Source organism: the organism of the source record quoted next, unplaced genomic scaffold (genome assembly GCF_019419815.1).
Source record: "Pyrus x bretschneideri cultivar Hongxiangsu unplaced genomic scaffold, Pyrus_bretschneideri_v1 Contig61, whole genome shotgun sequence".
Classification (NCBI taxonomy): Eukaryota; Viridiplantae; Streptophyta; class Magnoliopsida; order Rosales; family Rosaceae; genus Pyrus; species Pyrus x bretschneideri.
In genome coordinates, this window is record NW_025999800.1 from 1,878,322 (window position 1) to 1,905,761 (window position 27,440).

At 38.4% G+C, this 27,440-nt stretch overlaps 3 protein-coding genes across 10 annotated transcripts; all 3 read right to left on the reverse strand.

Moving 5' to 3' along the window:
* Positions 1–88: 88 nt before the first annotated feature.
* On the reverse strand, positions 89–1,729 carry LOC103967689 (mitogen-activated protein kinase kinase kinase 18). The gene is given in 3 exon segments (XM_048572484.1): positions 89–272; positions 275–950; positions 1,562–1,729. Coding segments are annotated over 3 exon segments (948 nt in total). The 3' UTR covers positions 89–168.
* A 33-nt stretch (positions 1,730–1,762) lies between these two features.
* Positions 1,763–9,418, reverse strand: LOC103967665 (pumilio homolog 5). Of its 4 annotated transcripts, none has more exons than XM_009380945.3 (10): positions 9,178–9,418; positions 7,013–7,670; positions 5,303–6,729; positions 5,071–5,212; positions 4,833–4,940; positions 4,283–4,495; positions 4,089–4,199; positions 3,131–3,325; positions 2,585–2,756; positions 1,763–2,376 (listed from the first exon to the last, which is right to left on the reverse strand). In XM_009380945.3, the coding sequence occupies exons 2-10, from the start codon at positions 7,667–7,669 to the stop codon at positions 2,345–2,347; spliced, it is 3,057 nt and encodes a 1,018-aa protein (XP_009379220.1). In that variant the 5' UTR covers position 7,670; positions 9,178–9,418; the 3' UTR covers positions 1,763–2,344. The 4 variants fall into 4 exon arrangements, with proteins under 4 accessions (XP_009379220.1, XP_009379219.1, XP_009379217.1 ...); XM_009380944.3 differs by having other exon boundaries at positions 7,013–7,718; XM_009380942.3 differs by having other exon boundaries at positions 7,013–7,840.
* A 7,699-nt stretch (positions 9,419–17,117) lies between these two features.
* LOC103967667 lies at positions 17,118–21,254 on the reverse strand. 5 transcript variants are annotated; one of them, XM_048572567.1, is made up of 6 exons: positions 20,507–21,254; positions 20,335–20,357; positions 19,747–20,241; positions 18,763–19,167; positions 18,347–18,549; positions 17,118–17,688 (listed from the first exon to the last, which is right to left on the reverse strand). In XM_048572567.1, exons 3-6 carry the CDS (start codon positions 20,183–20,185, stop codon positions 17,440–17,442), a joined length of 1,296 nt encoding a protein of 431 aa, XP_048428524.1. In that variant the 5' UTR covers positions 20,186–20,241; positions 20,335–20,357; positions 20,507–21,254; the 3' UTR covers positions 17,118–17,439. The 5 variants fall into 5 exon arrangements, with proteins under 5 accessions (XP_048428524.1, XP_048428523.1, XP_009379223.1 ...); XM_048572566.1 differs by having other exon boundaries at positions 19,747–20,955; positions 21,054–21,254; XM_009380948.3 differs by having other exon boundaries at positions 19,747–20,357.
* Between the last annotated feature and the right edge of the window lie 6,186 nt (positions 21,255–27,440).

Sequence of the window (27,440 nt, forward strand, 5' to 3'; positions counted from 1 at the left end):
GAATTGGAAAAATTGAAAAAGGGCAAGGATTGGGGAAGTCCGATGAGCTTGAGAATTTTTGAACAACTTTCAGAAGAGGCATAAAGCTTTAACTGTTGAATGAGCTTGAGAACTGTTATTTCTATATGTAAAGTGAAATCAATACAGCCGCCAAGAAGATAATTCATGTCAAAATTTACAATTACAGATGCGGAATAATGAAGTATTACACCAATCCATGAACAGGTAACAAAACAATTTGAGCCAAGCTGCGCCCTCTATCGCAAAGTTTATGCCTTTTGGCAAGCCGTGCTTGGAATAACAGGTCTAGGGTTCAAGAGTGCCACAGGAAGAATTGGCCCAAAATCTTCTGCCTCTTCGGAATTCCAGCTTCCAAGGGGTATAAAGCTTCCATATTGCTCTGAAGGTGACTCTGAAGCAACCTCCTCCACTGGTTCAACCTTTCCAACCACATCCAGTTTTGTCACAAACCGGTGATCCAAGAGCTCAGCAGCTGTCGATCTCTCGAAAGGGTCCCTCACTAGGCACTTTCCCAGAAAATCTTTAGCATCATCGGATAACCAGCCTGGAATATTGGGAACTTTTGAAGCAACAAGGGGCTCTGGTTCATCCAATTTAGCGCCATGTTTCGCTTCCCATGGCTGCCTCCCTGTTAACATCCTGAGCACAACGCAACCTAATGCCCAAATATCGGAAGGCTGCTCCTGGACTCTGCAACAAACAGCTTCCGGAGACAAATACATCGATGTTCCTTGACATGTAAGCTTCTGCATAGCCGTCTTTGCCAGCCCAAAGTCCCCAATTTTTGGCACAAAACCAGAACCGGAGGTGACAAGCAATATGTTTTCAGGCTTCAAATCACAATGCACATAACCCCTTTCATGAATGTACTCTAGCCCACTCAAAATCGCTTTGGTATAATTCCTCACATCCAATGTAGATCTAACTCTCTATTCACTTGTGAGATCCAAGCGATTTGGGAGGGACCGCCACCACCACTCCAAAAGAACCAAATCAAACTTACATAATTCTTGCAAAAAGAAAATATAATACTTAATTAGACATGAAAGAGAAATCAAAACAAAAAGCATCCAAGAGATCAAACCAATAAGCACAAACAAAAAATTCCATTTCAATTTATTAAATAAAAACAGTGTTACACAATAATAAAGCGAAAACAGTAATGCATAGCTCAAATCCACTAAACTACATAAACAAAAGCTGTAATGCAAAGTCTGAACCCACATAATTTAAGAGTGAGCACGACTGTAATTTTGTTGAAGGAGAAATGCAAATTTTGAAAAACTATTTTTTTTAAATATATTATTAAGGGAATGAGGGTTTAAAACTATTACAATAATTTAAAGAAGAGAGAAATTTCAAACCCGGAACACACGAGTAGAATCTCAACACGGCATCCATTAAGATATTCAACTACATGCAGTAATTTTTGAAAACTGCATAAGTCCCATCTATAAAAAAAAAAAAATCTAAATTAACAATATATATTCATAGACAAAATGCATATTTGCTCTTTTAAAGTTGTGCATTTGGGTGTTACTTTTGTCATTCCATACGACCAAACACTTGGAAAGAAAACTAACACTTTAAAAGCACTTTTGACTTTTGGAGGGGCAACGTTTTTAAAATTCTGGTCCCTTCTATGCCCCGCCACTGCCGGCGAAGGAGGCGGCGGAGCTGGCGAGAAAGTTGGGTTAGGAGGCACCATTGTTTTGAGTATCACGCAAAAGCACAAACATAATTTGCATAGTGAAACATACCCTGATATAACTTTTTACATCATATTACATATCAACACAATTTTGTTGTTGTCGTCCCAAATTCACACACTACGAGTAAGCTATAACTAGACAGTAGTATCTACGCCGCCTTCAACCGCGCATGGATCATTACATTGCTTTACATAAATATGTGTACCCAAATATACGTAAATGTAAAATCAGAAAATACATCACGGTAGCTTCAATCATCTGGCTCTTCTTCTTGCAAAGAAGACGCGGTAGCTGTCTTATATATCTTGCAGACAGTTTTCCACAGAACTAGCAAATGTCTACCCCTGTTTCAAGAATCGCACATTTTATAAACTTTTCAACGAAAACTAGGACAACTTAATTACCATCGGTTTGGTGCAGGCATTGAGTTTTCATCAATCAACGCCGCTGTTGTTTCTTATGCTTGAAATTTCTTGTAAAAGGTGCCATTCTTGAAAAGAAAAGGTTAAACTTTTGCTTGTTCTAAGGTAATGCTTCTTCCTTCTGTCAACTGCCCGCACTCCACAAGCAAAACCTTCAAGCCAAATGGATTGAGCAATGTCTACCCCTTTCTATACCCCCTCAGCTTCTGGGGTTTGGACATCTGCGTGTTAAAGGGTAAAAGATTAACATCCAACTAGGATAATCAGTATAAAATAAGAAACATATAAATCCATTAAGCTTGTGTAACAATTGCACAGCCTGAGACGATGTTTCCAACAGACGATGTTTCCAACAGACGATGCTAGATTAAGAAGCCATATGAGAGAGAGTCTTCTACAAGATGCAGATAAAATGGGAAATTGACACACCTTCACCGGATAGCTGTTGAAACCGAACAACTATGTGTTTCCCATAAGTATATTTCTTCAGAGCATCAATATGAACTCTTATAAGTTTGAGCAGTATTTCCCGCTGTCTATCATTGCTTGTTTCAAGAACCTTCTGAACCACATAATTGGCAAATTGGTCCTTCATCATTGGCTGGAACATAAAAAAACAACGGAACTCAATATGCAGAAATCATACTTCAACCAGCATTATGCAGCATTCAATATCTACACTTTCAAACTCCGCACGGTTCCCAAAAGTTAAGCAGAATCTTCAATACTCATGCTATTAAAATACCAGAGTGTGTTTATGAATTTTTTGGAAACAAATGAAATCTACTTTTATGGAAATGCACAACTTGATGTTTCCTAATTGGCTCAGGTTTCAAACCATAATTATTATGCTGTCTTTGAGCCAAATCGTCCTATCCAACTGATATCTAATGTTGATGGGCAAATAGGCTTTATCGAGAATAAAAAACCTGAATACATGGGATAACCTATCATATGCATTTTTGCTTCACTTACCAACAGGCTATCATTTTCTTCCATTTGTCCAATGATTTCCTCAATCAAGAGCTCCCGCTCAGTAGTATCACCATACTCCAGACACTTCTCAACAACATTTGATGCATATTTATGCTGACTCAATCGTACAATCTTCCCAACCAACTTGCTGATAATTTGGCTTCTTTCGTTGGGCTTTCCCCTTTCCAGAACATGCTGTAAGCAGTATGATCCATCTTTATATTCCATTCAATTAGAAATGATAGAAACTTAGGCAATGCAAGGACACATGAAGAAGAAAACATAAATTAGAAACCAAAAGGAACCATCTCCTATAACTATTTTTAAGCTCCAATGCATCGCTGTTACTATTCTGTCGTAACCTCATTTTTTCACAACTTATTTTAAGTAAACTCTATCATCATAAGCTAGTCTTCAGGAAGTCCATTCTTCAAAAACTAGTCTTTAACTTCAAATTATACCGATGAAGATTCCAGCACCACCCTTTTCTTCTCTCTTGATTGGATAGACACCACATATGACATATTAGGTTTGATTTTAATATAACTATAATAACCATTTGACATAACAAAGAACCGATTAGCCCTCACCCTTAAACCATTGCCGACAATCGAAGAAAAGTATTTTTGTGATATTTTTCAGGAGCTATTTCAACCCAGAAAAGCCATTTCGGCTGTGTGATTTTGTTCAAGAATTGCCATTTTGGCTGTGTGATATTGTTCAAGAATTTTACCACCTGGCAGCATTTTCAGAATTCTAGATCAGTGTAGTCACTTTCCAAGTGCTAAGATTACATACAGGAAATTAAGAATGATACGTAACTGGAAAGCAATCAAATTAGGGTTTAGGGTGTTCGTGGAACCTCTCTCTTAGCAAAGAAAGAATCGAGGAATCAAATAGTTACTTTGTTCTCAATAAAAGAAGCAACAGACAGTAAAAGTAGAAAGTAGAAACCAACCTGGGTAACATAATTGCCATACTGATCTTGAGCAAGATCATAAGTAGATTCCAAGATCTCGTCAACAATACACTGACTTTGAAGGTCATCTGAACAATGCTCCAAAACTCTCTAGCAAGTTAAAGTGTAATGTTTCAAAACCTGATCTACAAAATCTAACTGGAGACTACATGACGGAATACTGTTGCTATTACCTGTATGACACGACAGCCATAGGGATGAGTAGAAAGTGAGGCAACTTGTCCTTGAAAAGCAGAAATGATAAATCCAATTTTCTCTGTGGGAATGCATTCTATACACTTCTGTATTACATGATTTCCATTTTGATCTCGTACACATGTCATGACATGTCCATCAAGCTCATGCACAAGTTGTATTTTCTGGTCAAGCTCAATAACTTCGAGAGCCTAAAAGAAACATCCAGCACAGACTTAAGAAGAAAACATTCGGACAATATAAAGCATAAGGAAAATTTTTCCCAGACTAATAAAGAGATGTTCCCTCCAAATACATAGTATTGTTCATTGTTTACCCAGCAAAGGGTTTTGAAAGAACTCCTGAAAGTTTATCTTCCGTACTTCAAAAAACCTATTTTAGAACCCCTCTTCAACCCCATCAACTCTTGCAGTATAAACCTTTATATAAATAACACATCCCTTGGTAAAAATCTCATAAGCAGAAAATAGCATGTTCATCGGACTTAAAACAACATATTTACTGTGAAAACATCAAGTTTTAGCATACCTTCTGGATTACACGACAACCATACATCTGCAAACTTAAAGGCAAAACTTGCCCAGCAAGTTGATCTGCAAGCTCCTTTTTCTGCTCAGGACTCCCATATTCAAAAAACTGTAATACAAAAAAAACAAAAGAATCATACAATTTTAATAGGCCATCCACGGAATTCACAAGTCAATAAAGATGACATGTGATGCAAAAAAAAAATGTAATTAAGCAGACACAAATTATGAATTCCTACCTTTTGAATAACATAATTCCCAAATACATCCGTCATTAATTTTGAAGCACGTGGAAGAATCTCTTTGAAAACAGATGCCTTGTCTTCAGAACTGCAGTACTCTAGCTTCTGTTGAATAAATCGACTCCCATGTTGATCGACACTGAAGTTATACATGAATATTAAAAAATAATAGAACAAACACAAATGTTATGTACAAGCAAAGGAAAAGTAAACGTGGAGCAAGCAATACCTGAAATCAACAATGCGCCCAGCTATATCAGAAAGTTCAAATTTACGGGTATTACTAGATTTCAGTTCTTCAAGTAAAGAGTGTCTTCTAGGATCATCCAAGATGGAGCTTCTCTGCCCTTGCCACCCAGAATATACTCCACTAACAGAACCTTCAGGAGACCTCAATTCATATTTCCGACCAAGATGATTCATTCTGCCCATTGGAGATGATGGCAATATTGGACTACCGAGATGTGAGGCTGGAAACTGTGTCACTACACCCATGCCAGAAGGATGTCCATAATAACCACTACCATTGTTTCCCACATTCCTTGGACTTAGAATACCCAGATTACCATTAGTTGAAGTGTGGAATTTTGGGTCAGCCCTATAAGCATTAACATTTAATTCTTGTTGTGAAAGTTGGCCTCTGACAACACCCCTTGACGCCAAGTGACCATGAGGAATTGAAGCACCATATGAATCCTCCAACAGACGAGGATAGTATTGCGTATAAAGGGGATCCACAAAAGGTGGCTGGAGCACTGGCCCATGTTGCCCATAAGATCTACTAGGGTGTTGCATATCACCTTCATGGGGAATCCTCTCCCCTCTTGAAACATCAGCAGGTCGACCATTGAAACTTGGCCCCAAAGTAGCATCAAAGAGCATTTGAAAAGACCCATGAGAAGCATACCCAGGCATATATGAAGGAAGATAAGTAGAACTTAAGGCATATCCACCCATTCCATATTGTGTAGGAAACGCACCAGACGACTGATAATTTGAGTAGAATGGACTTCCTGGAGTCATATATGCTGTGGCTGTACCATACAAGGGAGGTGTGACACCAGGTGAGTGCAATGATGGTTGTGTCTCAATAGAAGAGAATTTTGGGTACCCGTGGGGAAGATTTTGCATTCTGCTTTGCAAATGATTCATTCCTTGTGAAACTAATTGTGCTTGGAACCCCTGAAGTTGATATGGAACCCCTTGTTGTGTAGACAAATTGTGTTGTGGTAGATACCTCCCATAAGATTGTTCTTGTTGCTTGTTATAGTTGGTATCAACTTTAGCTGCTCTCGCTCTGGAAAGATCCAAGCCAAGGTCACCATTAATCGATGCATTATTCCCCGACCCATCATGCTCAATATTAGATTCATCTTTTTGTAGGTTCCCTGTAACATCACGATGTTGAGCACTTGGGGAGGTGGTAGGCAAAGGAACATCATTTGGTATGAACCCACGACCAAGCGCGTCCGAGGCACTTGTATCTGGACAATCATTGATAGAGTCTGAATTTGGTTCAGGTAATTTTGACTTGTTGACAGAAGAAGCATTTGGTGAAAGTGAATGTACATCACTATCAATTGGTTCATCTGTTGTTCCAAGACTTGAAGTGAGGGAGTGATTATATAGAGGAGATGGAGTCCGGGGGAAGTCTTGCTGAAACAAACCACCAAGAAGATAAAACATATAAATACAGGGCAACACATACTGGAAAATTATAGCTGATACATTAAATGAAAATTTTGTAATTGGCCAAAGGAGCTATGAAATTCTGAACTATATGGTTAATCATGAATACAGGAATCCAAATGTAGTAGTCATATGTTCAAGCTAAATGCAAAAAGCAAATATTAAAATAAACAAAAGAGGAGTTAAACATGGTTAAGCATAAGTAAGACATTATTTTTTTTATAAAAGTTATACCTACTAAACCACTTACTTTAACTCCTACCTGTATGAGATCCACTAGACTCTTATTATAACTTGCCAAAGAAACCGTGTCCTTGACAGGCATTACTGCAACACTATCTTCTGCCAAGTTATCATTAGACTTTCTGGATGAACTAGCATCATTAGGGTCCTCCTGAAGAGTTGAGAGAGAACCTTGAGAAAGATGCAAGGACCTGGCGCTGTCATCTAAAGAAGTCAGTCTCCCCTTGGTTCCTAGACCACCACTATGGCGGACAACATGATGATTCTCCCGTACAGTAAGTGGTGGAGGCAGCTTTGCGTTCAAGTTCATATTTGATAAGTAGTATGCCATATAAGCTGGGTCTGAACGCAGTTTTTCTTCATTCTCAACATTATCCACAGTGTTGTTTAAATTAGTCAAGCTTGTTTTCATGCTGGAGTTCTGTTGACTTAATAGGTTTTCAATAGAGGAAAAGGAACCTTCCATACTTGGTGGAGCACTACCACTTCGACTGGGTATAACTTCAGCTCTCTCTCTCTTAAAGCCATGCCCCTTTGAAATGAAGCCCGACTCCTCTGCTGTCATACTTCTCACTGGAGATCCAAACGTTGCAGCATCCTTAGATGGGGGCCACTTCTTTCCCCTGCTGCTTTCTACCATTCTCATGAGACCCTCAGTTGCCATCCTACCAGAATAATGATGATTTTTACTTATCAGCAATTACCTTCAAAAACTGTTCAGCATATCAAATTCAGGTTATGCTTCTTCCAACAGTCCACAATGGAAAATCATAATTCAATCCAAGAAGGCAGCGCACACACAGAATCTAAATAATGCAGTCGCAACAAGAAGCCCCTGCATACAGAACATAGTTTATGAATTATCCACATCATGTCACTTTCGTACACATGTTCACAGAGATTGTAAATACAAAATGTGTTGCGAAATCTTTTCCATAAAGCATAAACTAGTTCTGCATTGTTAACTTCAGCACAGACCCCATTGAGAAGACCACAAACAAATGCAGAAACATGTGTCCAAATCCATCATGAAAAGTTGAAAACTATCACATATCTAATACGTAAACAGTAACCAATCTATCAAAATGGAAAACAAGCATAAGAGTACCGAAACATAAGTAAATCCTTCCACATTCTTCTTCTGAAATTATAAGACTCACATTGCATGTCAATAAATGAACTTCCTCCCACTACAACACTTAATTGCCTACATTTTGACCAGAAAATTAGTCTGGGTCTAAAAGACTGGTTGTAGAAACTTGTTATTTTCGGTTCCTTCTAAAATTTAACCATCTAACGATCAATTTGTGTTTCGAACCTATATTACACTACCAACTTCTCGACCAGTGTATGAGTAACAGTACTAAACACATGGAAACCATTTATGTTCTCAAGTAGCATTAATGTTCTACTCACAGAGTCTTACGGTAATGGGGATAAATATACCCTCTATTCGTGTAAGAATAATGTCATCCAGAGCACCATTTCTTCTATCAAAAGAACCAACTTAACATATGGAAACCATCATATTCAGATTTATTATACTGCTTCTCATTTATATGCTCTCTGCTGCATACAATTCATGAATTGTGTTTGACTCACCCAACTGCCTTTTCTGAACTATGGTCAATAACCAATTACATTCGACTAAGTAGGGCCGAAGTAATCGTTCACATGGTTTACTCTGTCTCCTATGTATATGTTTTCGACTCTAATAAAGTACACCACTCTTGTTTCAGCTTCCCAACCTATAAGGATGCTAACTTCATCATACAGCACTACAGTTAAACGCATTTCTTTCCGAAATCAAATTAAGAAAAAATTTCGACATTCACATGCGACAACAATTACACTGTTCCATGAAGTAACCTCACAATCACAGCCAATTGACACAACACTTGTAACGGTCTCTTCGAAAGCGAAATTAAACCCATTAATCACACTTATTTAACACCCTATATACATAGAATTTGAACAAATTTCCAAAAACCAACAAACCCAACAAAAATATATTAAAAGTAAAAGTAACTGAGTTCCCAATAGTATAATCCATCTGAAAAATACAAACTTGCACATATTTGAGTATAAAGATCATGAGAAAGAAGCAGGGGATGCAAAAAATTGAGAATTAATACTAAAAATTTAAGCAGAAAAAGGATTGGAATGTCTCACCAGGTAATGGCAGCAGCAATTCTTCAAAGTCTGAAACTTTGAAAGAACAAAACCCAAAAGCCCAAGTCTTTTTGCAGAGCTGTGGAATTACTGAGAAGGGTTTGCTTTAAAGAGAGAGAAAGCTTAGGAGAGAGAAAGTCTTTGCAGAGAAATTGCTGGAGACTTGAGAAGAAGCAGAGAGAGTTTTTCTTTGTTTGGAAAATACAAAATTGTTGCTTGCATAACATTCTCATTTCCCAGGGTTTGGAGTTTTTAATATTTAAATGTTTTTCTTTTTCTTTTTGCTTTTTCAGTGTCGTTCAAAGAAAATTAGAGTTTATTCTGGTTATGCATGTGATAAAATGACATAAATGCCCATGTTTTTTGGCCGGAAATAGATTAATGTCCTAATATGATGCTTTGCATAGGGGTAATTTCGTCCAGACGACACGTGGTGAGTCGAGGTTTGTCCAAGCAAAAGTTTTCAACCACGTGGCAACCTAGTTGTTGTTGACTTTTGTTGGGTTTTGAAAGAATTGAGGGAGTGATTGGATGCATTTGAATGTGTCATAGGAATATGCCCAAAATTTGTTGGGCATTTGTTGGGCATTTACTTGGATTTTGATTCATATTTCTTGAGAAGTTACTAGCTATGAGACTTGAAGCATCAATGGCTTTGTTTATGTTCTTTATAAATAAAGTTAATTGTGACTCCTCAGTACTACAATCTGATGATATTCATTTTTACTTGGAAATGAGATATCTTAGGTTTAAATCTCGTAAATGGTGAATTCGATACAAAATTAAGTTGTTCATTATATGAAGTTTTTATTTGAAAACTCCACACAACTCTTCTCATCAAAGCACCTCTATTGGGTTCTCTGAATGAGATTCTAGCTAAAATATATAAAATTTGGAATAATTCATCTTCAATCACCGTACTCTATGTAAGATAAAAAGTAAAATAAAATAAACCTCTAAGAGCTCATAAATCTAGAGAATTAAAAAAGACAAAGATTGTCTCTCCTTCTATTTTCGGTGTCTTCCTATTTGTGTGGTCATGGTTAAATCATGTCAACATTTTATATTACTATTCATTTTTGTCTTATTGTCTTTATAAAAAAAAATAATATAAAATGTTGACGCAATTTAACTATAATTATAGAAAGCAGAAGGGCACCAAAGTAGGAGGGTATACATTCCTTGTCAAATTAAAAAAGGTACCATTGAAGATGCTCTCACCTCTCCACACTTGGCTATTTGTAGGACAATCCACTTGGCTACTTCGGGAGGAAAACTGTCACCTTCATGTTTCGTTAGCATCCTCACTTTCTACTGATTATTATTATATTAATTTTTTTCACCTACTATTATAATCTTACGCAATCATCCTTGTAGTTAAATAACAATTTTTGCTCTCAACCAAAATGATAATTAATAAATGTCGTTTAAAGACAGTTTTACCCTTATATCATTAGAAATTGTGGAGCAAAAAATAATCGCAAAAAATATGAAGGCGACACGTGGATTCTAAGGTAGAAAAAGACAAAATTACCCTCGAAGCACACCGAAGCTTCTACGCACAAGCAGCGGACAATCAAGATCAAAAGTGATCAAAATAGGTATTTATTCAAAACATATTTCATTCATCCTCATCAAATCTCCCTCACAAGGTAACTCTCAAATTATTTCTCCTAAATTATATTAATTAGCTAATTTATTTATTTATCACTCAATTAATTTATTAATTAGCTAATTAATTGTAAATTACACCAAAAAACCACAATAGTGGCCGGTTCCCATCTTTCCCAAAATGGCTAGCCACACCCCTGTAAATACCATCTCATTTTCTCCAAAAACCTAAGTTAAATCCTCTTGCAAAATTCTCTAAATTCTCTAAACACTTTTCCCTTGAAATTCTAACTTTGACATCGAATATTCTTCAGCCAAAGTCTCCCCCATTCATCATAGGCACGTGAGGCTTTTGGCCTTGACCTAAAGTGTTAATTGTTTTGTAAGTGCAATTTTGTCCAAGAAGAAGAATGCGGAAATTTGCATCCACAAATTAGTGCTTTCATTTAGAATTTGGTTCACACGCTCGAAGAAGACTCTCGCATTCAACGTTTCTAATTTCTCGTTCATTTGTAGATTTTTCGTATGTTCTACTTCCTATAATTTTTTATAAAATTCTTTGAATAAACGTAAAAGAAAAATACAATGATAAGAAATTTGGAAACCACAACGAACGAAACTTCCTACATTCAAAGATCCGGATCAAGTGATGGAGATTGCGATGTAGCCCCACCACAACGATCCATAAGGCTCAATGCAACGACAAGAGGAGCAATTTTGGAAGCCACAAGTACCACCGTGGTAGTGAGGAGTGGGCCAGCTCCATGGCAACAGACCATGGCCTTATGCGCTACCACTACAGCAACCCAAACCCAGGACCAAGCCAAGGCCTAAGCGCTAGTAGCAGCTACACAAATAGCCTAATCTGTAGCCCACGTCGCAAGGCAGCCGAGCCAAGCCCAAACCGCTGTCCAAGATGCATCGCAAGCCCAAGCTACGCTAACCATTCCCTAGGCCCAGATCCAATGCACTCCCAGCACCGCACTACGCCCACGCGCCCAACACGTGGCACGACCCACTTGCACAACCCAATCCATTCCCGTGGCTCACTAGGCGATCCCGACTGGTCCAAGACTGGTTCAACAATCCTAGATTCATATTTCTAGACCAACGTTTGGACCGAGGGCATTTTCACACCATTTTTCCACAGATTTGAAGTTTCCCAACTCAAATCTCGCACCCAGAGTCCATTACACTTCCACTATTCAAGGAGACGCATACCGTCCAAGCTCTTCTAACCCGAATGGTGAACCACATTTGTCTCGACAAGTCTTAGAGTTGACAAGTGCCCTCGCACAGCAGACAACCTTGGTGAATCAGCTTTTGCAGCGCACCGAGGTGCAACGTGCCCTAAACGAGGTGTCCCAAAGCATGACAAGGGCAGATGATGAACTTCTCTAGCAGCGTCCCTGCAAACAACCCCTCAACCAGCCACGATCTGAGCGTTCTAGCAGTTTACGCTCCCGCCTGGGTCATCGGCGTAGTGTATACTCTCGTCTTAGCGAGCGTATGAGCGTGCACTATCGATCAAGCTCGCAGACGAGCATACGTTCACAGTTGAGGCCACACTCTGATTATCAACATGGACAACCTTCCAGGCGAAGTGTTCATTCACAACTAGGCTCACAAGAAACATTTTTTACCTCACATCGGAGTAAGCAGCACGACGAATGGAGAGAATCAGTCACTCAATTTGGCGGGAAAGCATGCATTATGGGACGAGGCCAAGCAGTTTAATAAAAACGAGTCGAAAAATAAGCGCATGGAACGTTCCCCGACTAGAGAAGACTCATCGCCCGAAACATTCACCAAGTTCACAGTTCCCATCAACCAAATTTTCCGTAAGCTCAAGATCGAAACTTGGTTTGAACTGCCGCCATCCATGAAAGGCATCTTACCAGGCTGGATCATACAGAGTATTGCGTATTCCATCAAAGACTGAGCCACACTACCAACGGCTGCCTAAAGTAGAAGTAGTACCTTGAGAAGCTGAAAAATGAGGTCAGTGTAACGAGTATCTTGACAGGTCAACGATACGGCCTGCACAAGTAAGGGAAGTCTCCATCACGCCCTGAACCCTGTTAGGGTTTTTCCAAATAAGTTCGAAGTCTCAAGCAACTCGATGAACAAGGCTTCGCAAGCCAATGGTTATTCAGTTTGATATGCAATTTCAACCTTCCAGCAAAGTTGATTCATTTCTTTATTCTTAATGAAGATTCAAGAAGTTATTCATAAGCCTGGCTCAACTGCTGTCTACAACAACTGCTCAAACCCCTATCTAGGTTTGCTCTCTAGTGCGAGAAGATAAACTAATTACTCTCCAGTGCGAGAGGGTAAACCAATCCCTCGACACCCAAAAGGGTCTGCTCTCCAGTGCGAGAAGATAAACTAATTTCTTTCCAGTGCGAGAGGGTAAACCAATTTCCTAATACCCAAAAGGGTCTGCTCTCTAGTGCGAGAGGATAAACTAATTACTCTCTAGTGCGAGTGTAAACCAATTCCCCGACACCCATATGGGTAAGCTCTCCAGTGCGAGAGGGTAAACTAATTCCTTGACACCGATCTGGGTAAGCTCTCCAGTGCAAAAATGCCACATAGCTCAGAAGATCGAATGCTTGAAAACCACCTAAGCAACAAATGGTTAGGGGGCAGCAGCTACTTTGCACCCAACAGTTCGCTCATCCGACACTTCATCTTCAGCAACTCCATTGTTGACTGCTTCATCTACGGCAGCTGAGAAATCAAACTTAAGCAGTTTCCTCATTTTTGGCAAGCAGCCCAGACGTGGTAGCCCAAATCGTGGCCCATGCCACGCCACTTCCTCAGCCCATGCCGAGTTAGTCCTTGGCTTCAGTCAAGCCGAGCAGCATAAGTAAATGGCCCTTGCTATACCTCTTCCTTGGCCCATGCCAAGCCGACTCCTAGCCCCTGCCAACCGACGTGCCGCACCATCCCAACGGCTGCCCCATGGCAGCACCACCCAAGAAGAAAACAAGGAAAATTAAGTTTTTCTTACATCGGTGCAGCGCCGAGAAAACAAAGATATCAACAGAATACAGTTCTTTGCACATGCAAGCAAAGAAGAGTGCTAGGGGAAATGAACAAATATCCTCTAGTTTTCTCTCTTTCTTGTAGGGATAAATAATTGCCCTTCGAAGTTGATTTAATCCCCTACTTAAGGTAGGCCTAAGTAGGCTTTAGAGGCGATTTATTTCCCTTTCCTAGAAGAATCTAATTCTAAGTCCAAGTGGAAATCTGCATCAAAGTTGAAGATCTCTACACTTGCTGCCCTTTTCTGCGAGCAGGCTAACAGGTGTAGGAGCATTTATGGAGCAAAAAATAATCGAGAAAAATATGGAGGCAACACGTGGATTCTAGGGTATAAAGGGACAAAATTACCCTCGATGCACACCGAATCTGCTATGCGTAAGCAACGGACAATCAAGGTCAAAAGTGATCAAAATAGGTATTTATTCAAAATCTATTTCGTTCATCCTCATCAAATCTCTCTCACAAGGTAACTCCCAAATTATTTCTCCAAAATGATATTAATTAGCTAATTAATTTATTTATCACTCAATTAATTTATTAATTAGCTAAGTAGTTGTAAATTACACCCAAAAAACCACTAAAGTGGCCGGTTCTCATCTCTCCCAGAAGGGCCTGCCGCACCCCTATAAATACCACCTCATTTTCTCCAAAAACCTAAGTTGAATCCTCTTGCAAAATTCTCTAACACTATGTTTGGATGAAGAAATTTAAGATTCCCAAGGAATTTTAAAATGACGGAAATTGAATTGACAGGATTTTATTTTCTAGAATTTGTGAATTTTCTTGTTTGGTTAGCCTAAAAAAACAATGGAATTGAATACGGAATTTTTTATTTTTAAGCTCTCAATCATAGAAATTGGGAAATGACACCTATGTACATGGAATTTAAACTTGGGAATTGGAGGTCCCAAATTCCAATTCATCGTGGGCACATGAGGCTCTTGGCCTTGACCTAAGATAGTAATTGTTTTGTAGGTGCAATTTTGTCTAAGAAGAAGAAGGCGGAAATTTGCATCCACATGAAGCACTTGCTAAGCTAAGCCATTTGTGTGGGTAGTTTTGTAACTCTAAACATTAATCATATAAGACATCTCCAACCCTTGGGGATAAAGTTTAAAAATTTAAGTCATAACCTAGAAACTGTTTTTCTCATCCAATGGTTATGGCTTAAAATTTAACCCAAAGTTATTAAATAATTATTTTAGCCTCTTTTTTTTTTCAGTAGTTCTTTTTAAAATAAAATTTATGTAGATTATCCTAATATATTTTTATGAACATTTTAATTTAAAAATATTTAAATTCTGATAAGTAATTAAAAATCATACAAATATATAGGTATTTTGTTAGATTTGATCTCATTTGATCACAGTCGTTAAATTAAAGTAAAAAAACAAAACAAATGTTTGAAATATGATAGTTTGATGGGTCTAAAATAATTTAATCTAGGCTTAATTTCTAGGAGGAATCTAGCACAAACATATATTTTCTCCCCAAGGCTTATTTTAGCCCAATGGTTGGAGGTTTTTTATTTTTTTATTTTTTTTTATTTTTTAGTTTTGTCAAACCAATTGTTAGAGATGGTTTGGGAGATTTTAAAATTTATATTTTAAGTTTTATCCCATAAGTTTGAGATGGTCTAATGGTAATTATGGGACCATTCGTGGATCTTAGTCAACAGCTAATGCTCTTTATGAAATTACACCCATACCCCTTAGCAAATACATGGAACTATGGAAGGCAGCAACTTATGAGAATTTGCAAATAGTGAGATTCAGTTCCAGTTATGTTACGGTTCAATTAGTAGCGAATTTTTAGGTCATCCGAAAACGGGAAAGTCTCATGTATCCGATCATTGACACGCAGTGAATTGGTCACATGAGAATATTGGCTTCTGCTAAAGCAATGTAGAGTTTAGTTTATTAATTTTAAGTGGTTTTTTTTTTCAATAACAAGATTTTTTTTTTCTCTAGTAGTATTCCTCTTCACTTGAAAGTGAGATGTCTTAGGTTCGATTCTCATCAAAAGCGAATTTGAACCACATTATGAGGCTAAGCTCACCTCCTTCCCTTAGTGTATATAATATCGTTTGTTACAAAAAATAAAATAAAAAATATTTTAAAAAAAATATTTTTTTTTCTCTACCAACACATTGTAAGAGAAAAAATCAAACTCGAGACCTTGGATACATAAACAAAATTGTAAGCCCCTGACCCCAGTACTAGGATGTGAGAAATGCTAAGGAGTAGACTCTCTGCTGCCTTACGTTTTTGGTACAATGTTTTATAATGTTAATAAGAGAATTGTATAAAAAATATATATAAAAAATAAAAAAACATGAAGTGGCGGAGAGTCCATGAATAGTCTACTTTGAAAGAGTCTCCTTGGCATTTCCCATCGGATATTAGATTGGCTAGTGTGACAGCTTTCATTTTCCAAATTTCTAACGATTATGTGTATTGGCTTTAACAACAAAGCTTCAAGTTCAAGTTATAGATGATCTAATTTTTAGGGCTCATGTCCTTTAACTTCGCTCAAGATAAAAGAGTAGGACCAATCAAGGCTTATGATTTTATCTCAAAAGATTTCGGTGCACTTCATGAATAATTATTTTTCCGTAAGGGACATTTGGTTCTTATTAGTACAAACGACGATCGGCAGATGCTCACTGGCCTAAATTCAAGTAGCACACAATTTTCAAGCAACACTATTTTAGTAACAAACAAATGACATGCTAGAATCCCAGAAAAAAATTGAAAACAATGCAGAATCCTGCAACCAAATGATAGTCTTTATAGAGATGCAGATAAACTTCAGCAACCAAAAGGCGAAAAATACTAAACGTGCTTCTTACATAAACAGCAGATCCATCCATAAGCCCGAGCAGCCACAGCATTAAGCTCTGGAACGCCATCCTCGTTCATCAGTGCTGGAAGAACTGCAAAAGGAGATCAGATTTCAGCTACTATCGCAATTGACACCGTGGTGTGGACACGCTCTTGCACTTTGAGATTGTTCAGTAGAGTTGCGAGGACATCTTGTGGACCAATGGCTTTGGCAATGCACCCAAAAGTCTTAAGACTCTTAACAACGGATACCCTTCTTATGAGTCAAAAAGTATATATGAAATATCAGAAAATTGAAACCTCGTGGCTCATTTTGAAACTGACTCGAAAAACTTTGACGGTGTGAAATGTGCTTTTAGCCCCAATAACCATGTAGTTCATAGAAATCTGGTTTTTGTTAGTACAAACCATGAATGCTCACACTCACATGCCTACTGAAAGAAATGCAAGGTAGACACTAATTTAGTGACCAAATGATAACATACTACAGTTGCTGAAAATAGTTTGAACAACTTTTTTCTTCATATAGTAAAACCGACCGAGGCTCCTCGACAGTCTCAATGGCAAAAGGAAAGTTCCTCTTAACTTTCATACATCGATAGTAGATCGTACATTAAGTCAGTTTTCTTAGTCTCCAGAGGATAAAACTCCTTCCACCATACAAAAGAGAAACTGAATGAGAAGCCAGACAGAGAGGGCTTAGTCTGCTGCTAACCATCGAAGGAATACACATGCTTAATTAGTTCATTCCGAAGGGCTATGGACAAGGGAAAAGGGTAGGAGACGGGTCTCTCCACAACTTTCCATCTACCAAATCGAGTTTTTTCATCTTCTCCTCGCACCAAAACAGCTGCTCTTTGCTTATTCTCACCATTCGGAGGGTTCTCGACAAAACCTTGGCGTCAATCAGGCTAAACAAAAGCTGAACATCTTCTTGCAACTGCGGCCACGATTTCTTCTTCCAACCTTTCCTCTTTTTTTGCAGTTCCTTTAACTTTATCCATTTCTGAAGCACAAACAGACAAGTTTCACGACATAATATGATCATTTGAAAAGAAATAATAGTTATAGTAATCCAAGGGTAGCACACATATAAAACATGACCTTTATGCTTCAACCCTAACGGAAAATGCTTGCACCTTCAAATAGTTCACATTGCATTCTCGACAACAGCATAATATTGAGGTTCAGAACACCAGCTTGACATCATTATTAAGACAGATTATTCAAATTTATCAAATGAAGCATAACTTAAACAAGTTAGCCAGTCTATCTAGGCGTTCCGAACAAACTAGAAAATATCTACAGAAATTTTGAATCCGAAACACACTGGAAGTCATTTCTTTAGAAGATCTATCAGTACCCAAACCACAACAGTTATGGGATACAGAAAATTAGAGAAAGAATTCTATTATTCGAGTCTAGTAGTCCAAATGTTTTATGCATGTTATAAGCACATGCACACAAAATCCCCAGAAAAGAAATTATGAAGAAACTCACACAAGTAAGAATAAGGCTCCACTCTTCAGCAGGTAAAAAGTAATAAAATTTGAAATTAACACGAATGTAATCAACAAGACCACTTTTATTATAAGACTTTGTTATAACTTGCATAAAGATGCTACGGTGGAAAGACGAAAGAAAAGATATGCTAGAAAAACTACCTTCTCGAGAGAAGATTGAATCTGCTGAAGTGGGGTGGCAGCCTGGTTTTGATTCCCAAACAAGTTAAGAACAGAGCTTGGTTTTTTCTTATCCATCTTCAGGAAAAGCTGGAAAGTGAGGATTGAGGTTTCAATAATCTTGATGAGGTCAGGAGCATGGACCACCGAATCTAATTCTTCCTCCTTTCCTTTTTGAATTGGACCTGAACAAATTCATGACACCAAAGCTATTAACATCATAAACAATGAAATTTACCAATAGGTCTTACTAATATTAGAAAGCTGGGGAATTAGTACATATGAATATGGTAATAAATGAAACAAGGCTTCTAATTTCATTGCTCGTAACTGAACTTACAACTTTAGTAGACATCAAATTCTTGATCCTAAACTTTTTATACTGACAAGAAGCTTACCTTGTATATTAGGCACCCGCAGTAAATTAGGAAGAAGCCTTTGTGTGCGAGCATAAATTTCAGCCCTGTGGCCCTCCTCAAAAGGTTCATTTTCGATATACCTTTGTAGTAAAACCTGGAACTGTTGAAACTGTTGAGCACTGTGGTTGTAACTGTTGGGATTTTCAGGTTGGCAAGCGATTAGCTGGTTTAGTTGAGTGTACTGACAGTGCAGTGCCTCCCAAGACAAGCAAAGTTGACCTACATATGATGTCTCAATATCCTGGAACGGATCATTTTCTGGCTGTTGAAGGTGCTCAGTTTCCTCATCAGGCTCTTCAATCTTCTTCAAAGAAAGACAGCGAAAAGGGGAGGTAAGCTTCTTAGATGCTGTTCGCGGTGATGGGGTCGTAGGGGTTTGGATGCCTGTAAGACAACATTTATTTGCATTGACGATTTAAATAATCTGTTTGTACCAAAAAGAAAAACCAAAAAAAATCTACAGAGACTATCGCTCTGCAGTAACCTAACCCCTGGAGGTCAGGAAACAACATATAGACAAATGTATTGTTTCATTTGCAGACCAACTAGCTTCAGAAACATCAGCTTACGTACTTTCAAACTGCTCGTATACCTAGAACTTAACTGAATCAAGTTTCTATAAATTTGAGCTATCCACGTTTGTCTGAAAATTCAACTCTCTGCCAATTATTTGAAAGAGACCAAGCTTAAATCAGATTCACATCTATTTCAACAATGCATACATCTCCTCGTATCTTTACTTATTCTAACCTCCCATATGGCTTGTTGGGCACATAGAATGTTTCTTTCCTTTTCTATTTTACCAATGAAGTGGAAACTTCATATGTATTTCATGCAGGTAGATCCGTATAAAGATGAAACATTTCAAGTTCAAACAGCCAGTCAAAAAGAAGTAGAGTCCTAAAGCTAAAAGTATGCTTTAATTTGAAAAGGTAACAAATTTGAACAAATTTCAGCGCTTACCAGTTCCATTAAGATGCTGCGCACTCATCCGTTCAAAGAACAACATCCTCTCCCAGTACTTGTCATATACAGCACCAAAGCCACACCACCATTGCCGGCCTTCTGCTTCTACATCCCTCCACTCGTTAGAGCTTGTTTCACCGGCCTGCTCTTCTTCTTCTTCTTCTTCATCTTCGGGAAATGACTCTTCTTCCGGAATCAACACCATGAAGCTATTCCTTCTCAATTCTTTTAACCTCCGCTTGACCTCCTCCGTTATGAAATCATCATCATCGTCCTCAGCTTCTGCCACAGAATCAGCATTGGCCGACTTACCAAAAGCATCACCACTATTCTCCTTGCTGGGTTCCTCCGGCTGTGGCACAGGATTGTCCTCTGACACATTTTCCGGGTCTGGTTTGTGTGCTTTCCTAAACTTCTTAACTTTGAAGAAATCCATAAATCACAACTTCCTTAACAAATTGGGTCTTCTTCTACCGCGCCAACTTATAAATCTCTCTTTCGTAATCAGCAATTCGAAACTCGAAAATAACACCAACAAAGGAAGAAACTTTGCCAACTAATAACTCTTTTTGTTCCAAGGTCTTTATACACTGAAGGCACAGTGAGATCTACCAGCAGAAAAAGTGCAGATATTTTTTAACTCTTACTTCTCAAAACCCTTCTGAGCCAGAATACAATGAGCAAGAAACCCTAGATCTAAGCAGAAGATCTAACAATCCAAGTTTCATTTGCAAGAAAATACAGATCAAGAAATCACCTTTGCTAAAATAGACTCCCCAAAAAGCCAGAGAGATCAGAACCCACAAAACTTGCTTAAAGATTAGCAGATTTCTCCAACATTTTGCAGTTCCTGGAAGCACATTACGCAAAACCCACCAAAAAAGGACCCCAAATCATCCAAAAAAAGTTCAACAAGATTTGTCCATTTTCTCCACTGCACTACTCAAACCCCATATGTTTGAGCTGCACTACAGTAAAAAGCAAATCCCAGAAGAACAAAGTGCATAAAAAGTACCACAAAATTCCAACTCCTATAAAGCCCAAAATACTGAAAAGTTTAAACCTTTAGTACCCAAAAGCTAGATCATCACCCATCAAAATCCTAGAAGATCCAGGTGCATCTCTCTCCAACTGAAGCCCCTCAAAAACCCCAAATCTCCAAATGTGGAGAAAGAGAAAGGGCATCCAGCTAAAAACCCTGCAACCCTGAAAAGCAAAAAATGTGCAGAGAGAGGAGCGAGTGAGAGCACTGTTTGGGAACAGTGCCAAGTGCTTTAACCGTGAGCAATAAATTGATGCATTACCATCATTTCCCTTTTAAAAAAGTTTCATTAAATGAACTGCCTTTTGCTTTGATTTTGTTTGATAAAACGATTTGGATGATTTAATTTTTAATTTAATGGGAGAGCTTCCGTGTTTGTCGAAGTGTTGGGTTTTGGATTTTTGCGGGAAGTGGGAAGAGCTCGAAATTCAAGAGGGTACGCAGGACGGTGGACACCAGTATTGCTAGACACTTCTGTCAGCCCCCCGTACAGAGAATAATAATTTTGTCATAAAACACGCAAGCTCTCTGCTAAAAAAGCCGCGCAAAAGTGGGTTTAATTTGTGCATGGTGGTCTTGAAATTACATATTTACCCTCGTTTGCTTTACAAAAATGTGTATCATTTCATGCCCCATTTGGCATGAGAAAAAAATATTGTGGTGAATTTGACATGAAATGAAAGCATATGGTAATTTGACTGTCGGTGAATTAGTCAACTCCCAGTCAATAAACGGAAAAGGCAAGCTAAAATTTTGAAACATGTGTTCTTATGTATTTACTGGAGAGATTTTCTTTTGAAGCTTTTGCAATCAGCTTCAATAGTGTTATTTACTAAACTAATGTTTGTTACGTGTTAAAAATGTGAGTTACATATATAACACAAGCTTCACACGTGATGAATTTGTATCAGTGTTTTTCGTTCCATTGAGATTGATTGGGTTTGTGGAAGAAAAGGTCATGGTCATTCTAATTTCATGCCAATAGCATGGTGAATTAGAATTTTATGAGTAATGGGCTCCATACATGCAATCAACTCATCTCATGAAATATGTGCTTGTTTAAGAAAGAAATAACTCCAATTGATAATTTAATTGAAAATGGATCAGCAAAGATATGACCGCAGATAGCATGCGTACTAAAATTCACTAAGATATTGGAGGAAGAACTAAAAACCACATTGTATCATTAACATGTTCTAACTAGCAATGGTTAAAGAATAATAATGTTTTCTTTTCGAGTTTGATATTCAATATTGTCATTGATCCATGACTTCTTCAACAATTATTCTTCTATAATAATCACCATGGCAACAAATTCTGTTCGAAAGCCTAAACATGTGGCATTAATGAAAAGGAAAAGGCAAAGAAATTAAAAAATTTGAAACATGTGTTTTTCTATTTATTAGAGAGATTTTCTTTTGCGATCAGAATATAAATTACCCATCTAACACAAGCTTCACATGTAATGGATAAGTAACAAGAGAGTGATTTTTGTGCTATTGACATTGATTGGTTTTGCATAAGAGAAGGTTACATTCATTCCAGTTACATGCTAAGAAGAGTGATTTTTGTGCCATTAACATTGATTAGTTTTGCGGAAAAGAAGGTTACGTTCATCACAGTTCCATACTAAGAGCATGGTGAATTAGAATTTTATGAGTAATGGGCTACATCCATATGATTGACTCATCTTATGAAATATGTGGTTGTTTAGGAACAAATAATTCAAATTGACAATTTAATTGACAATGGATCAACAAAGATATGGCAACACATATCATATGCACAAAACTTTCATTAAGATATTGGAGGAAGAACTGAAAAACCACATTGCATCCTTAACATTTTCTAACTAGCAATAGTAAAGAACAGTCATGATTTCTTTTTGAGTTTGATATTCAATATTTTCATTGATCCATGACTTACAATGTTGGCCCTAAGATTTTTGTGAACCCAGGCGAGTTATTAAAAGGGGCCGTTGAGTGAGAGCAACATTACGACGAAGTCTTAAGACTCAGAGTCTGGCACCTAGGGTTTATAGGTTAGGTTGGAAATCAACCCAGAAAGAAATATACTTGCTTTCTATGCTTTTATTGGTTTATTTTTTTATTCTCATGATTATTTGGATGAAGCGTGGAATAGGTAAATGTCACAGATGATGAATTTATTTCTTATCGATGTTACTCTATTTTATTAATATCATCTAAAATAATATGATGGATTCGGAACAAAGAAAACATATTTTTGGACATGTTTATACATATTTGAACCTAAAGAAATTTGGTTACCAAAGAAAAGAACACAATTGCATCGGCTTGTCTTCTATTTATCATAAATAGATTCTTTTTTCAGAGCCCCCTTGATCGGGAGTTTAGGCAGCCGCCTATTACAATTACCCTCAGTGCCGGTCCTAAAGACAAATTCAACAATTGTTCTTCTATAATAATCATCATTACCACACTCAGTTGGAAAGCCTAAACATGTGCTATGAGTAGCGAATTGCAGCGTCCAACCCGTCATGAATATTATGCCTCATTTGTTCAGCTGGTAGAAAGCTTTTGAAGTGATCACCTTTTCTCAAGCTGCATTTTCCAACATATGCAGTTAGAGACCCACTCTCCGCTTTAGTGAAGGTCCTCGTCGGATTCTTTTTGTGAAGATCCTAAAAATCTTCAAATCATATATGTTCATCGTATATCGTGCGGTTATAAATCATTATAAATTTTTTTTATTTAAAATTGAATATAAACAGTACCTGACGAAAATTAACTACACGATGTACGATAAATAAATGCGATTGGAGGATCCCCGGGATTCTCACAAAGAGAATCCAGCAAGGATCCTCAAAAAGAGGATCCAGCAAGGATCCTCAAAAAGAGGATCCAGCAAGGATCCTCTCTCCACTTCCACCCAACAGGATCCTCTCCGTATCCTTTTGGTGAGGATCCTGGGATCCATAAATCGTGTCTGTTCATCGTACATCATGCTGTTAGTTTTTGTCAGGTATTGTTTGTATTTATTTTTAAATAAAAATACTTAAAATTGTTTCAGACCGCAAGATATACAATAAACGGATATAATTCTTGAATCTTCGAAATTCTCACTAAAAGAATCCAAGGAGAAACTAGATTCCACTTCCATAACCATAGTTTGGAGAAGAATCAGCTTTTCGTAGCTCCCAATAAACAAAAGGTAAAGAGAAAATGGACTCCTCCAATTGAGGCGACGAAATAAAGTTTTTGTTTGAATTAGAAATCTTTTCTACAACGCTCTCATATTTATATTTATATATAATATATAACCGATCAAATGCTAAGATGAGTATTCGGTTGGTAATTCAAGCTTGACAATACAAGGACAATATGAGAGATAATTATCTGTGTGATTTCTACATCGATCAATTAAAACGTTCGATGACACACCCCGACCGAGATCAGGGCGTGCTGGCCGTCACGCGAAGGTGACGTAGCCATGTGCACAGTGCGGAAGCTATTAGAATAGTAATATAAAAGTATGAATAAATAAAAACTAGCATACAAACGATAATAGTAATGAGTGCTAGTGAAAGTGAGACACTAAGTTCAGAGCAATAAGTCTACAGCAGTCCAAATTAAAATAATACGACAACAGTGCACCCAAAGGTGACCCTACATTGGTGCGTGTCTGTCAGAAGCGCCGGGAAGCCCTCTGGGAAACCACCGAACCTGCTAAGCAACTAGAACCTGGAGGGGCGCAAAACAAAAGCGTAAGTGGGCAAAAACAAAGCTCTTTGAAAACCATTTAGTAAAAATATATTCTAACCCCTCGCCGTAAAACCTGTATACTTCCCAGAAAATAAACATATGTACGTATACAATAAATATGCCAATCATGCTCAAGGATATGCTATACCAAATCTCGTGGTGAAATGCAAGTGCTCAGGTATAAATCGTATCAATAACATATCACTGGCAGCCGGAGTCACTAAAGTGACCTGTGCGGCTGAATCTAGAGCTCAAATCTCAATCTCAATAACTAAACCTGCCCACGAGTTGGAACCACCTATAGTGGTCTGTACGACAGGCCTGGGTGTAATACATATAGATGCTCTAGTGCTACGATCACGTGAAGGCTGTGCGAATAATCGTGGGTCACCTACGAGTCGGAACCACCTATAGTGGTCTGTACGACAAGACTGTGCACCTAACTTGGATCCAAGCTGAGCATGTGGTGCGGGAGGTGAACAACACGTGAAGGACTGTGCCCTACTCTGGGCGGGAGCACTAACACCGGAGTTGCAGGTTATGAGCTCTCTAAGCACCTCGAACCACTATTTAAATGCGATTATTAAATAACGCTTACCTGGCACTTACCTGTGCCTCCACAGCACCAATAATATATATAAACGTATAAATGAATATATATAATAACCATATATGCAACTAACCATGCATAATAACCAATAATAATAAAGGAATGGCATAAACTAATAAACATATACAAAAATTTCTGGGAATTATAAGTATATAGGTATATACGGAAAAGCAAAAGCCCACTCACTGGTATATGGAAGGGTCGTAGCCCCCCTGCCTCGACTGAGCACGCTCGTCCTCGGGATACGTATCACCTATATGCGAAAATACTATAAAAACGTTAATTTTAAAGCACATAACCAACTTCTCGTAATAACTTCTCATACATTGCTCAAAATGGACAATTGAATATACCAACGTGCTCTACACAACCTCAGAATCACAACCATATTTTTATAAAAATTTTCCACCGCCGCACGCGCAGGCACGTGCGGTGCACACGGACGGCGTCAACTGACGCCGTTAGGAATATTCAGTCAGTTTTGACAGATTCCGTTGACGGCGTCAGGAATATTCCGTCAGAATTGACGGAATATTCCGTCACCTTCTCCGGCGACGTCGCCGGCGCCGGAAACTGGAAAAAATTTCAAACTTTGTTTTCTCACTCGTTTCTCAACCATTTTTCACGATTCTTGAAGCAAAATGATGCCTAGGACTAGGAGAATAACGATATACAAGTTTTAAGGGTCAAAAACCACCAGGAATTACCTGTGCAAACTAACCAAAACCGGCCAACTCCGACCACGGTGATCCCAACGTCAAAACTCGTCAAACGAAGTACTCCGAGGCTCCTTGGGACCTCACCAAACCACCTACGAGCTTCAAAAACTCAAAAACGTAAGAATTTACGTTCGCATGAATAGTACTCAAATCGGACCTTGTGAAATCGACGTGAAAACGTCGAAGTTCCTACCTGAAACTGGTACGATCGTGCTCCCCTCGACCTCACGAGCTCGAATATGGCTTTAGTTCTCTCGATCTGTGGGTGTATATTGTGGTTGTGTGTGTGTCCGTACGTATGGTGAATGAGAAGGGGGAAAGAGACTCGGGACAGAGAGCAGGGAAAGGGACAGAGGAATAGGGAGAGTGAGGGTGTGAGTGTGTGGCCCAGAACATGCCAACACACATACAAAACAACCCAAAAATGTAACAGAATCGAACTAGGGTAAAATCGTCTTTTCACGCGTACATTTTCGAAAATTTCGGGACGAGATGTCACATTCGAGGTCTATGCACCGTCTCAAATCACTCATATTTCAAAATCAGGTGATTATATTTATGTTAATATTTAGGGTTTTCTTATTATAAATTCATGTATATGCTATGGTTGCAAATTCAGGTGACATTCTATACAGGTTAATAGAAATTTTATTCAATTAAAAATCAAGCAAACAGTAGACTTAGAGAGTTGCTATTAACACTTTAAAAAAATTATTCTGCATTCTACATATGTAGAAATGTGACGAGAAAATGCACTTAATGACACACCCCGACCGAGATCTGGGCGTGCTGGCCGTCACGTGCAAGTGACGTAGCCATGTGCACAGTGCGGAAGCTAAAAAGGTAATGATATAAAAGTACGATTAATTAAAAACTAGCATACATAAGGTCGAAGTAAAGAGTGCTAGTGCGAGTGAACCGCTAAGTTCAGAGCATTAAATCTACAACAATCCAAGTTAACATAATACGGTAACAGTGCACCCGAAGTGACCCTACATTGGTGCGTGTCTGTCAGAATCGCCGGAAAACGCTTTGGGAAACCACCGAACCTGCTAGCTAGCTAAAACTTGGAGGGGCGCAAAACAAAAGTGTGAGTGGGCAAAAACAAAGCTTTTCAAAAACCCTTTCAAAAACAATATTCTAACCCCTCGCCGTAAAACCTGTATACTTCCCAGAAAATAAACATATGTACGTAGGAATAAATATGCCAATCATGCTCAAATATATGCCATAACGGAACCTCAGCCTGAAATGCAAGTGCTCAGGTATAAATCACATCAATAACATATAATCTGGCAGCCGGAGTCACCCTAAGTGACCTGTACGGCTGCATCTAGAGCTCAAATCTCAATCTCAATAACTGAACCTGTCCACGAGTCGGAACCACCTACAGTGGTCTGTACGACAGGCCTGGGTGTAATACATATAAACGCTCGAGTGCTACGATCACGTGAAGGCTGTGTGAATAATCGCGGGTCACCTACGAGTCGGAACCACCTATAGTGGTCTGTACGACAGGACTGTGCACCTAACTTGGATCCAAGCTGAGTGTGTGGTGCGGGAGGTGAACGACACGT

Bases quoted from the DNA above. Each gene is read 5' to 3' on its own strand.
- LOC103967665 (XM_009380945.3), bottom strand. From the start codon at position 7,669: ATGGCAACTGAGGGTCTCATGAGAATGGTAGAAAGCAGCAGGGGAAAG. The intron at 4,941-5,070 runs GTAGGAATTCAT...TTTGTATTACAG, and splicing joins GGAATTATGTTATTCAAAAG to TTTTTTGAATATGGGAGTCC. The intron at 2,377-2,584 runs GTGTGTCAATTT...TTTAACACGCAG, and splicing joins TCAACAGCTATCCGGTGAAG to ATGTCCAAACCCCAGAAGCT.
- LOC103967667 (XM_048572566.1), bottom strand. From the start codon at position 20,185: ATGGATTTCTTCAAAGTTAAGAAGTTTAGGAAAGCACACAAACCAGAC. The intron at 19,168-19,746 runs GTAAGCGCTGAA...GTTGTCTTACAG, and splicing joins GCAGCATCTTAATGGAACTG to GCATCCAAACCCCTACGACC. The intron at 18,550-18,762 runs GTAAGCTTCTTG...GAATTTGTTCAG, and splicing joins GCGGGTGCCTAATATACAAG to GTCCAATTCAAAAAGGAAAG.